At 35.5% G+C, this 14445-nt stretch overlaps 1 protein-coding gene across 1 annotated transcript; it reads left to right on the forward strand.

Moving 5' to 3' along the window:
• Positions 1 to 4731: 4731 nt before the first annotated feature.
• On the forward strand, positions 4732 to 9554 carry LOC129276275 (large ribosomal subunit protein eL22). Its single transcript, XM_054912676.2, has 4 exons — positions 4732 to 4763; positions 7584 to 7703; positions 8631 to 8752; positions 9212 to 9554. The coding sequence occupies exons 1-4, from the start codon at positions 4755 to 4757 to the stop codon at positions 9351 to 9353; spliced, it is 393 nt and encodes a 130-aa protein (XP_054768651.1). The 5' UTR covers positions 4732 to 4754; the 3' UTR covers positions 9354 to 9554.
• The last annotated feature ends 4891 nt before the right edge of the window (positions 9555 to 14445 follow it).

Here is a 14445-nt window from a genome sequence, read left to right on the forward strand (position 1 = left end):
CAATAAGGACCAACTTGACCGAACCATATATTCAGTGGCGTAGCTAGGATTTTTTCCTGGGGGGCACTGGGGGTCCTTGCTTTTTCAGGGGGGCACCATTTTTCTGTGTGTGTGTGTCACAAGGGCGGATCCGATTCTCGCCAATAGGGGATATGGGGCACGAAATCATCTTCACCTTTCTTTTCTCCGATCAGTCACTTCTTAGCTTTATTCTTACAAAACAACATAAATATAAAATAATCTAATTTGCCCTACATAAAAAGTGCGAGCGCGAAGCGCGAGCAATTTTTGTTTATTTTCATGTATTTTGTCCTGGAAATTTTAACATTCTGGGCAATGTTTGTGATCGTGAACAAGATGTATGTAACTACAGTGCGTGAAGATAATTACTGCGAATGCCAAGCGCGAGCAGGAATGTTTAACAAATGTTTTAGCATATGATCGAAAAGGGACCTGTTCGTTACCCACGAAGACGGTACATATGCCAATATTGGGAGCGCGAGGCGCGAGCTAAAAATTCTTGACATGCCGACCTAAAAAATAGTCATTCTAAGAACTTTTGTAATCATAAATGGGATAGGTATGTAACTAACAATTGATGCGAGCGCGAAGCGCGAGCGGAAGAAAATTGATATTTTAGACCTAAAAGCGGGACACTCTATTCATATTGTGTAAATCATGAATAGGATATGGCTAATTGGGTATCATCAATAAAGCGAGCGTGAAGCGCAAGCAGACAATTATTGATATTCTGGAACTGGATAATTTAAGCACATTTTAAATAAAGAACATGCAGGCTATCTCAATAAACATGCGTGTGCATGTTTTAGATTTAGACCTAGAATCTGGGCATTCTGAATACATTTTTTAATCATGATTCATGAAGATCAATAATGCAAGCGCGAGCTGAAAACATTTTAATATTCCGATCTGAAAAAGGTCAATTTAAACACTATTTCAAGCACTGTGTAGGAAAATTGTGAAGTGGATATGGAACACACTTAATGAATGATGCAAGAGCGAAACGCGAGCTGATGTTTTTTTGTTATTATTATAACAAAGGACCGGGACATTCTAAGGACATTTTGTCATCATATGAAAATTATTCCTAAGCTTGTCGATATTCCATTCTGAAAAGACCCAATTTAGTTATTAGGAATTCATGATAATGTTATTTTCTTATTTGTTAATCTAATATGCGTTAATGACAGCGTGGAATTCGTTGTTTATAAGGCTTGAAAAATTGAAATTTTAAGTATTTTGTAATTATGAATACAAGGAATTAATAACAATTAATGCGAGCGCAAATCGCGAGCTGAATTTTTAAAATAAAAGATAATGAAAAGGGAGCTTGTTCGGTTATAGAATTGATATAGAGTATATACTCACAAATCTAAATGCGAGCGCGCTAATTTGTAGACCAACGCTTGACAATCACATCTGAAAATTGATATTTTTATAACTTTATTGGACACACGAAGACAATTGAAAAATCATGCAACCACGCAGCGCGAGCTTAAAATATTGATATGTAGACCATAAAACGGACATTTTACAGAGCACTTAAATTTGTAAATGAAAAAAAAATGAAAGCTCGAGCTAAAATATGTTTTGTATATTGACTTCAAAACTTGTTATGTTAAGCTCCATATCAGCCTATATTGCGCAAGTAATGAATCTCATCGAACAGGTAATTCGAGCGCGAAGCGCGAGCGAAATTTTTATATTGTAACATGAAATATTTTTGTGCAAGTCTTCCCATCACATTATTTTATTCATTCGTCTTCCTCTTCTATTTTCCTCTTCATTTTTCCTTCTGTCTTTCCCCTTCTTTTTCTTTTCTTCTTTCTCCTTTTTTTTCTTTGCTCCGGCAATTTTTTCAGGGGGGCACACCAAATCTCAGGACCCCCCAGGCCCCCCCCCCCGTAGCTACGCCACTGCATATATTAAACAATGCTAATTCCACATGTTTGGGAGGAAGTAATCGTTGTTTCACCTGACAATGAGGAGAAAATTAGAATATTTCATTTTTCATATAATAAAATACAAAAGAGATAGTGAGTGAATGACGCCATCGGTCTCCTCATTTGCATACTGACCAGAATGTGCATATAACTATTTTGTGAAACTAAGAGAAACTTTAAAATGTCATAACTTTCTTGTTTTACATCAGATTTTGATGAAATTTTCAGTGTTATACTTGTTGGATTTTTCTCTTTTTATTCAAATCAACTTTTTGTTTGGGTGGACTTGTCCTTTAACTATTTTTGCCGAATACCTCTCTTTTTAAAGAATATTTATGATTCCGGCAAGTCAATAGGTCAAAGTTATAGCGGTTGCTGTAAAAATATTTCAGTAGCCTATAATTATAACAAAAATTTGCACCTTGTTTGTTGAATTGTTTGCCTTCAAAACATTTTAATGCATTACATTCTAATACAAGATAGCGCAGCGTGCAATTAAGAGATCGACTGTTAATCCATAGACATCTTAAACATAAATTTTCGATCTCTCTTTCTGTCGAATATAATGATTTTGGCATTTTGTTTGTCTTCCAAAGTAATTATCTCCGTTTCTGAACGGCCAGTGGAGCAATATGAATAAAATGTTGTTTTATTTCTGATCATCCCATTTCTTGTTTCGACCCCGATTGAGGGGTAATCATGACATTGAAGAGAATGTCACGTGACCTCATTAATGATCATACGTGGAATCAGTGGCCCAGATTCTGAACTCGGGTTTATCATAAACCCTGGTTTAGATTCCTCACAGGCAGGATGGTTGCAGTGAGCTAGTGGGCTAATCATTACATTGAACAGAATGTCACGTGATCATACGTGGAATCAGTGGCCCATATTGATCTGAACACGGGTTTATCATAAACCCTGGTTTCATTAACTGAGTAATAGTTTAATGGAGAGCAAATTGCGGCACAAATCTCTATTAGAATGTTCAATTATTCATTAACTCTTATGACGCTAAAAAATCATGTATAACTGTTTCAGAATGATAACTGAAATATATTTAGTTTCATAATTATGAAACATTAAGGGAAACAAAATCGTAAATATTAGAAATATAAGCAGAATTCTTGACTTTTTGGCTCCCCATAGTTTAGCACAGAGTTAAAAAGAGGGAACTGCTTCAAAATGTGGATTTCACAAGTGAGCAGACGAAACGAGTGAAAATAATTATGTTAGGCATATAATGCATACCTATTATAGTCTGCTGTGCAAACCCTTCGCTCGAGCATAAAGGGTCTGAATGTGCAGCCTACAACGCCCTAGGCCCAATGTATGTGCTAGTCTTTTTTGTGATAAGGGTCTCTGCCTGCAGACTACCTATTGATGCCAGAACAATCCTAGGAATCTCGAAATAAAACCATTGACCTGTGGGCAAAAGTGGAAAAAAAAATCATTTTTTAAATATTTTTTTCATAGTTCAGAATTTTATGCGCAAAACGCGCTGAAAATGACAATTTTGTATGTTTGATAGTATAAAATTTAGTGGTTTCATAAAGGGCTTTTTAATACTTACTATAAAGATAAATTGCATATCATAAATTTTTCAATTTTTTGAAAATTTGTTGATGTCACATCTCCACTTTCCTTTTTCTTATGATACAACATGCATAGGCGGCGGAAGCGGGGGGACGGGGTGGTGGACCTGTCCCCCCTAAATTTGAGAATTTGAGGCGGGGGGTGGCCCCCCTAAATTTTTAGTTTAGTTTTTTTTTTTTTTTGCTTGTCAAATTTTTTTTGGTGACCCCCCCCCCCTAAAATTTAGGTTGATAACTTTTTTTTGCTTGTCAATTATTTTACCTGTGTCCATCACAAAATTTCAGGTGGGCCCCCAATAAATTTTTTGGCTTCCGCCGCCAATGATAGCAAATCATAAATGTTTCATTTTGTCATGTGTAAATGATGTTTCTCCATTATAATGAAATAAGAGTTGCGGCAATAAATAACTAATGCACTTAATCAGTTGTCTTAGTTCTTGGTAGAAAATTTTTGAATAAACCTAATTTTATATAGTAAAATACAAATAAAGAACAAGTGGGGAATATGACATCATCAGCCCACCTAATGAATATTCAGCATAAGGGCATGCCTAGAACAGTAGAACACGATTCACAGGAATAATGCAAAATTCAATAACTTTGTTATCCGATTTTGATCAAATCATTTCAGCGTTTTGCTCTGTGAATTTTACTCTATTTATTGAAATATAAATATTTCCAGCCTGGACCAGCCCTTTAAACTTTGTTGCCCTGAATATTTTCACTGGGGGAGATCCACTGATCTCTCCCAGATTGATATGTCCCTGATGGTGATGGTTTGGATAATGGACACGAGCTCAGTGTATAAAGTACTCTGATCGATCTAACAAAAGTTAGCTGTACTGAGAATTTTCGGGGAATTCTCTCTATACACAAAAGAATATTTAGGAGGAGGATCTGCAAACAAAACTAAAGATTAGTAGATTGGCCACGCAATAAACGGTTCCGGACGAGCAAGGAGGGAGCTACCTTCAATTCTTTACTTTCATTCAATTTATTTTATTTTTTATTATTTTGAATCTTACATTTTAAAAGTATTTTTGAATTTATTCAAATTATTTTTATTACATAAAAATATTATTACATATATTACACAAATTATTTAGCTGTTGTATTCTTACTCTAACAAAATGATAACCTTAAATCAAAATCTTTATTGCCAAATCGGCCTCTTTTAATTGCATTGCTACAAACCATGCCTGGTGTAAGTAGTAAGGGCGTCAAAAACGCTTAAATTGGGCTTTAATGATGAAAATTATGATTAAAAAGTAATGAAATTTATTTTGTTAAGAGTATATAAGAAGAATGATTCCCTCATATTTGTTATCTACTGTTGAACAAGAGTAATATAATGATGAATATAACCAGGTGACTCCTGATAAATGAGCCGCAGAATGATTCGTGCGTGTAATGTGTTGCGGCATGTATTAATGCGTGGGAGACGTGTACCGTGAGTGGAAAGTGCGCGCTAGCTGTGTGTGCCTGTGGCGGGCCTGAGTGTAGTGTATGCATGTGCCAGTTGATCGGATGACATGATCATCATGTCGTGAAATGATTGGAGCTTGTGTTGTATGACTATGATGTTGGTCCCAAAGTCTGCACACCTAACAATTTTAGTTAAGATTTAAGATGAATTTTTTTCTATTTAATAGAATCTTTCAGTTATGTTCCTTATATTAAGTGTACCAAATATTAGACAGGAATAACCGTTTCTGGGGATTTATTCAACAATTTCTGACATTTTACTGTAATCCCCATTTACCGACGGTAGGGTGTACGTGTAGGCTCGCATGTGTTCTCATTCCCTCCCTTTTGTCAATTCACAGTCCAAAGTTTGATGTAATTTTACACATCGAATTTACAATCTAAGGATGTATAGGCCTAAACAACAAACTTTTAAAACTTGATATTTCTATGTTTAAATACTTTAAACGATATAGATGAAAAAGGCATGAAAAATATACTTTACCGATGTTTAATTGGGTTGAACACGATAAAAATGGTCAAAATGGCAGCCAAATTATAAAATATTTACAAACGAACGTCAACAATCACGAATGTGATATCGATATTGCTTTCGATATTATACGATCTGCTCCATATGCGAACGAAACCGAAGATAAACGATACTAGTTATACTAGTACTAGTACTAGTTATAATCGCGATATATCGATTCGGGACATTAAGTTAATAACGATAATGACGTCATTCAAGATGGCAACTTGCAAGAAAAACCGTCAGGTCAGGTGAAAATGTCTTAGATGACAGATTTCTCAATCATCCAGAGGATTTTTTTCAATAACTCCGGCCCAAGGTATGCAATTACTTAAGTTATTTATATTTCCCTGATAATGGAAACCATGAAACTTTCAATTTTGCTTAAAAAACAGTTTTAAATCGCGATCTATAAAACGCTAGTTCACTATACGTTGGCTGTAGGTACGGGGCCCCATCCCCTTCAGTCTATGTATGGTGAGTGGAGCCAACGTAGTTCAGCGGAACAACCAAAATACAGAGACTGAAGCTTTTGGTCTAACCAAATATATGCAAATACCTCATAAAAATTTGAAAGAAATATAGGAATTTTTTGGAAAAAACCTTGGGCAGTCATTTTCAGATTGAAATGTGTCTGCGCACCCATTAACTTTGCACACGATTCAGGGATTTTGACGAGAAGGGCAGCAATTTGAGGTCACATGCAATGCCCTAAAGCCAAGGCTAAATTCATTATTTAACTTCCCACCATTTTGAGTAAGATTTTTAAATGGATATCTGTTAACGTATTGCATGTGTAAAGTCTGTGTTCGTTGGCTGCGTATCTTTTACTAGAATCGCGCGTGTGCTCAGATAAGGGGGACTGGGCAGACTTGGGGGAACTTGCCATATTTTGTCTTTTGAGCAAGCCCCTGGGCCTGACAGTAGGCCCTATATGGAAAAGATTGAAAAGGAAACCACATTTATTGCTGAATTTTTTGTTTCTTAAAATAGCACAAAGCCAGAATTCTGAATGTTGGACTGACATTCAATTTTAATTTTATTGTCTTGAAAACTAACATTAGACCCCTTACTTAGCTAGGCCCTAGACTAACATTAATGTTAGACCCAAGTTAAGGGTGAATGCAGGGAGACCAATACTAGGGTGTCTGAAGCCACACTAAAAAGTGTCGGCATAAAACAGGCTGATTTAGGGGAAAATATGGCACATTTTTTCGGGGAAGTTCAGGCTACTAGAAAAATATGATCTGAATTGATTATTAACTTGTGTTTGGCATGTATGGAAAGAGAAAATTCAGGGGCTTCTTTTGACAGTAAGGACAAGTTTATATGATCATTTTAAATAAGGATTTAGAGATAAATTGCAAACCCTTATTTTTGTGTGTGTTGAGATTGCCATTTCTCCATGCGTTTTCTATGGGAAAATGAAATTTCTGTTTTGCACAATTTTTTTCACTTTGTTGCAATTTTTCATTGTGATCTGGTTTCCAAATCTTTATAAAAATCATACCATCAGATAGAGCATAAAAAATCCTATTGGACTCTTTATGGACAAGTTTTGGGCATTAATAATAAATTTATAACAGCTCTCGGAAGCTAAAAATTTGGATTTGTGTGTGTCCATTTCTTAACTACACAGTCTATGGCAGAGAAATGCCGAAAATTGACCTAATTTCATCTTTTTTGCAGCCAATAATTGGACTTTTTCAAAAATGTTACATTTCTGTCAGTCTGAAGGTAATTTCTCTTCAAATTCACAAAGAAAATGTGATATTTTCTTGAAATAAAAAAAATAATTTTTTTCTCCAGACACCCTACCAATACAGTCAGGTTTGTCTGCTTAACAAAATTGCTGGAAATGGCCATGAATTGTCTTTTTGTTTCTGTTAAATCTGACAGTTGATCCCAAAAAAAGGCTTGGCCTAATATATAAATTTTAATTGAAATGTAAAATTCTAGCTTTTAAAATTTCTTCTTCACGGCTATCTAAATGCTGATTTTCTTCACGTCTTTTCTTCCATTTTACAGAAAACAGCTCAGAAGGGTGGCCGCCCCACCGGAAAGGGCAAGAAGAAGAAGCAGACTTTGAAGTTCACTATCGACTGCACCCTGCCAGTGGAAGATGGCATCATGGATGCATCTAACTTTGTAAGTTTACGATACATCCTCCCTCTTTTTCCTATTTTCCCTTTCTATATACCCCCCCTTCCTATCTTTCCCTCTACCCATCCGAGAATTTGGAGAAAAGTTGATAAAGGTAATACAAGTTCCTATTTAGCCACTTTCTGAAAATTATATGGAAGATGATAATTGTAAAGAGAGAAATTGTAGGTAGGTAATCTTATTCCTTATAAATGCACATTGGATGGTTACCCAGGTGGTATTTCAATGATAATGTGACACGTTCCCCTTTTAATTTGTGAATTAGCTTGCTTGGGAAAATGATTAATCCAGAAACTTGAATAATTTTTTAGAATCGAAGAACAAGTTATCACAAAAATAGAAAAATTGATTTACTGCATGTTTAGGAGAGAAAGGAAATCAGCTGTTCAAATGTGCTCATATAGTATGTAGGCTTCCAGATGTGTGGATGCCTTTGAAGGAGAATTAAGAAGGGATGAAGCTGTTAAAAGCAATGTACAGGTAACTCTGCCTTAGTCGAGCTTCCAGGAGTCAAATATTGAAGCAATTTTTTAGACCAGATTATTCAAAACATGTGTAATATACCTCTTCAAATTGAATTTCTCCAGTCCAACAGATTTCTGTGGTCTCAAAATGTTTGACTAAGGGAGAGTTTTCTGTATGTCACAAAGCCTATCTGAGCACAACATTTGTGTTCTTGCTTTACATTGTGTGCGACTCTTGTGCAATTCAGACGAGCGATATTAACTTCAACAAATGTGGTTCAGGGTAACATTCCTTGATCCTACCTAGGGACATCTTCCCTAAACAAAGAGCTCATCATTGTTAGGGGCATCTTCCCTAACATGGAGCATCTCCTCTTCTCTCTCCCCCCTTCATCATCTCTCTCGTCTTCTCTCTGGGCTGGACCTGGTCTCACTTTCATGACAACAGGAACAGTTCCTCCAGGAACGCATCAAGGTCAACGGCAAGACCAAGAACCTGACGACCAACATCGTCATTGAGCGCAAGAAGAGCAAGGTCGCTGTGACTTCTGAGATTGCTTTCTCCAAGAGGTGAGTCTCCAACGCACTGAAATTCTATTGCAGGCAGGGCTTGATACAATCAAAGATGAAGAGAAATGATCAATTTGAATGATTTCTAGATAGGAACAGTTTCATTAAAAATTGAATAAGCCAAGGCAAGACAGGCTAAAGAGTTAAAGACTGATCTAGTATTCAATCTAAAAATTGAGACAGTTAACTTGCTTGCATCTTCATATTTGTTAACTGTTCAATGTCGGGGCTTAAATAAAGGCCATCAAAGGTCATAGCTGTGAATACTCTTGTCATTGGCTTTTTGCTTTTCTCACTTTGTGCTGTAATATGAAAGTGTCCTATTAAAAGTTGCCTTGCACTGAAATTTTTAAAGTTAGGGCCTGCAATGAGTCCAATCTTATGAGTTGTTTTTTGGTGTAAGATGTTGCCAAACATTAATGAAGCCATTCTACTTTATTTTTGTCACTGTTGAACCAGGTACCTCAAGTACTTGACCAAGAAATACCTGAAGAAGAACAACCTTCGTGACTGGCTTCGCGTCGTTGCTGCCAACAAGGAGAGCTACGAACTCCGATACTTCCAGATCAACCAAGATGATGAGGAAGAAGAGGAGGACTAACTCTTATGCCGACGCCACCCTGATCATCGCTGACATCCTAGGTCATGCCGTAGAGAACGTCCGTGAATTCTTGGATCGAGGAGCACAGGCACACATGAACTCATGCAATGTGACATATGGAAACAAGACATCCAGTTTCTGATCTACCGTATGTGATGGTTGACAGGTGTAAATAAAAAGAATTTATTTGCACGGCAACAACTCACATTGACTGCTAATTTGTTTTTGTAGTGTCTGGTAGTTGGGTTGAGAAGTAGATGTTTGGAAAGGTTGATTGTGGAGACGGATTGAATTGGAAGGACATCATTATGCTTTTAGAAAATTGTTAAAAGTGAAGGGAATAATGAAGGAGGTAAAATGTTGAGGCATGGAGGAAAGGTGGTTTCATGTGTCAGAGTTACGTATGTGTATTTTTTTTCTTCAAATTGAGATTAAAAGAGACATGGGCATTTTGAATGAGATGATATGCTGAGGCATGGAAGAAGGGCGATTCACTGGAGGGGAAAAGGGTTATCTGATGTGTAATTTGCTCTGAAAAAATGAAAAAAGAATGGTTTTCCTGGTGATAAATATGCAGTGAAATAGTTGATGAAGACTGAATACAAAGGGGTGATTCCATACGTGTCGTACGTAGCATTTTGGCAATTTCTAGTCTTGCCTGAATGCTTGAGCAATAAAATTTTCTCTTTTGTCAATGATAAAGTTATAGTGGGGTCATGTGAAAAACTGATGACCAACAAAAAATGTTTGATTGTGGCCCTTTTGTGGGTGAATAAAGGTGACAATGTGTGTCATACGGGACTCAGAAATGTCCTGTGCGACACGCAACATTTTCACCTCTAATTCACATGTGGACAACGTATTCTGACTTGTTGGTTATTTTTTACACGACTTCCCAGTTGTACTTAAATATTACCACAAAACAAATTGAAGCTCTTGTTTGTTTGGACATCAGGCTGCAAAATGTGAAATGGCTGATTTTTCTAGCATGGAATCGCCCAAAGTGATCTTAAGTTTGAAAAGATGATATAGTGTCGGTCTGATGAGGAAAAGGGATTGCTTATCTGGAGAAAAGTATATACAGCATGATGAATGTAAAGAATGTAGAAATAAAAGAAGTATGTCATGACAATTTTGGTGCAATAAAGCTGGATGATGAGCATGATCACATGTGTTGCAAATGTCTGTATGTAAATCTATGGCACAAAGTGGTACTCCTCCATATGTCGAGTTGATTTCCATAAAAAAGTAAATCTTATTTGAGCAAAAAAATACAGACAAAATTGAAAGCAAATTCGTATTCATCAATCTTCTGATTTCCATGTACAGACCAGTGAATTTGCAGAACTCTAAAAATATTTTAGGACCATGGAAATCTGTTCGACTTGTGCAAAATTTGACCAAGAATATGTCGGTGACTCCTGTTAGTATGTTGGAGCGGTATTCTGAACATTGTCTTTTCTCCATATTTTATCTTTTCTCAGAGATATGACAAAATCGGTATTCTGGTGGATATAACTTTTGTCACAAAAATTGTCATAAATTTTGTCTCTACTCTTTAGCGTGCACCAAAAACACACGGCTTTAAATGCACGTGATCCTTTTATACAAGCAAAAGATATGACAAAAGTTATGACGGGGGATAGCAGTCATAAATTTTGTCATATCTTTTAGTACCAAATATCCCGATAACCTGCCGACTGAATGTCAAGCATATAATATTATTTACATTAGATTGTGGTATTATTTTCACTCATCATCCATGACAATTTTCAAAATTAATTTTTCATGCTACAATTAGTTAGGCCCTGCATATTAATTGCTCCTTTTTTCTGTTTTCCTTCTTTTTCTACTTCTCTTCTAAAATCCTTCACAGCTCCCTGTCTCTCTTTGTAATTAAGCGCATCAATATAGGCGTAGTTGCGCGATGCAAGCAACTGTATTGGGAATACGCCCTACTTGCCACGGGGCCTTCCTATTGGCTAGAAGGGCTCCCACTGGGAACTAATGATTTTGATTGCTTTGCTTCCGAAAAGATGGGCGGGAACTTAAAGAGATATTACAGGGAAAAGACAATGTTCAGAATACCGATTTGTGACAATCATAGAGGAGTCACATCTCGGAGAGATATAACAAAAGTTATAACAGTGTTCCAGAATACCACCCCAGTGTCAATATTTGAGTTGACTTCTGGAAGGTCGGCACTAGTTTACTTGACAATGTTCTGACATTTATATTCATGCTCAAATCAACTTGATCATTGGGTGGAGTTCCCCTTTATGTATGACTGACTGGTAGCAAGAAATGTATAATTGCAAGGCCGTGTTTTATTGCATTTTGTAGTCACTCAAGTGAGCAACGAAAGATGTTCAAACTAGAGTGCTCCCGATTTGCTCTGAACAAAGGAGAGCAAGAGTTGGACATGAATGATGTAACACTGAAAATTTCATCAAAATCTGATGTAAAATTAAAAAAAAGCAAGCACATTCCAAATTTGCTTATTTCCACAAAACAGTTGAATGCATAGCACACAATAGATGATGCAAGTGAGTGTCACACGTTACTATTTCATTCAGAATATTTTTTTTTATATTTGACATTAAGGAAGTTCTTCATTGAACACAATATGGTGTAACAATGGCAGTTCCATGTTCAGGCAGGAATCAAAACTTATATCACATAACAAGGAAAAATATAATATTTCTCATCTTATACAATAAAATACCAACAAAATAGTGATTGGAAGACTTCATCGCTTCCCTCATTTGCATACTCGCCAGGATGAATGTTAAACTGTTAGGTGAAATTTTATTTCAGAACTTTATTTTACATCCAATTTTGATGAAATTTTCATTGTCATCATTTTTTTCTTTTTTTTCTCTATTTAGGTGGACAACAAAGCTAATAGCTATCCCAAAAAATAATAAAAATCAACAAATCACCATGTTAATGAAATTTGGAAATAGCCACAAAAAATTATTTTGGGATGATTGATGAAAACAGTGACAAAATGCCAGTCTTATTAGGGTCAATTGGTTCCAACTTAAATTGAATTAAAATGTTTCACAATCGCATTAGAAAAACGACACACCATCGACAACTTGATTAAGTTCTGTGTATTTTTATTGACATACCCTGTATTCTTACAAAAATATGAAGACACGATTTTGATCCACTGGCCTTTCAAGATCCTGTCTTATTAGGAGTTTCAATGGGTTCAAATCATACTAAAATGTAAATTGGTCTCAATTTCTACAATTTCAGATCAATCCCATTTTGAGTTTGACTTGAATCTATTCAGTATAGCAAACCTCTTCAAAACAGGATGCCAATGACATTGGGCATATTACATCTTTTTTTTTTACATAAACATACATGTACATAATTATATCAATACAGTTGGAAGTAAATGGGATATGCAGTTTATTAATATAAAAATATGCTTGAGAATAGTTAATAAAATATGTTTTATAATAGTTTATCTTAAGGGGCAATATAAGTAAATAATTGCTGAGGATGTTGTATTTCCTCAAGGGGGAGAATATTTTTAGTAAGTGGACTAAATTTCCTTCAGTTAAAAAAAGAATGGGTGACACAATCAAACGGCCCAACATGATCATCCTATGTTAGCCAGAGACAACATGCATAGAAATTAATTACAATACAAATTGATTTTGCACCTGTCAAAGACTCCAGGCTGAATTAGCATTGATCTGATTCTTAGAAGGCTGATGCTGGATTGATAATACCGATTTGTTTCATAATTTAATTAAAAATTGGCAATATACTCTCTTGAAATTATTATTGAAAATAATTTTTAAATAGTTGTTTTAATGGAAACAAAGTACAAAAAAGGAATACAAGTGAATTAATTTATGTACATATTATTCAAACATTGTGTCTTAATTTAAAAAAAGGCTATGTGAAATCATAATTTCAAGAAATAAAGTTTGTTTTCAAACCTTTGCACGCTGATGTTGCAATTTTGCACATTCGTACAATTAAATTCGACAATCGTAATAATTAGTTTACTCCTCTAACTTCATATTAGAGAAGCTAATAAATGGAAAAAGTTCTTGGACAACATCTATATAATAATCATCAGTATCAATGGTTCAAAATCTTGATTCAAAGAAAATAACATGGAAACAATTGTCATTATAATTCCCCAAAAATTAATTCAGCGTAAAAGAGTTAAGCAATGGTGCAGGGTACGTTCCATGTAAGTACTTACATGTTAGAACTAACTCGACACAGTCAAAGACAGACCTGAGCCCTGTAACACAAAGGTTAGCGATTAATCACTAATTTGAAAGAACAATTCTGATTGGTTCCTAGTCAAATATGCGCATAAAATGAACGTAGAGGGCAGCAACACACGGCAGTGTCCACTTCGCTCAGATTTTGTGACCAATTTCTCCCAGAGCACTTTTTTGGAAGATTGTAGAGTTGATTTTTTTTGTAAGTTGTGTTGCTGCCCTCTACATTCGTTGTGTGCATACAACAATGATCTTGATAGGCCATTTCATTTAGCTATTAATTGCTCACCTTTGTACTATGGGGCCCAGGATGATGATACTGATTTTTTAGGATTAATTTGCACTGATCATTAAGTACATTCCCTCACAAAATCAATCATGCAATCAGTTGCTTGTTTTGTGTGACAAGGCCCTAACCATATACATGAAGATGATGAAGTTAGAAAGTAAACGCTATTGAAACCACTCCATTATACCAACCAATTAAGCCTCTCAAAATGATGACATGCAGTAATTAGAGATATCATGGTAATACATGAAAAAATTGAAAGAAAATGATCTTAATACAACATATATGAATAACACAATTTCCATCACAAATATACTCATATACGACAATAACTGATCTGATATCTTATTTCATGGAGACTACATGTAATTGCCTTACGCTTAGGCATTTAAGTTTTGCCAATTATAATGGTGAGACTTACAGGGATGGTCCGGGCTGGAAATGTTTATATCTCAATACATAGAGTAAAATTCACAGAGCAAAATGCTGAAAATTTGATCAAAATCGGATTACAAATAACAAAGTTACTGAATTCTAAAGATTT

This window comes from Lytechinus pictus, chromosome 14 (genome assembly GCF_037042905.1).
Source record: "Lytechinus pictus isolate F3 Inbred chromosome 14, Lp3.0, whole genome shotgun sequence".
Taxonomy (NCBI): domain Eukaryota; kingdom Metazoa; phylum Echinodermata; class Echinoidea; order Temnopleuroida; family Toxopneustidae; genus Lytechinus; species Lytechinus pictus.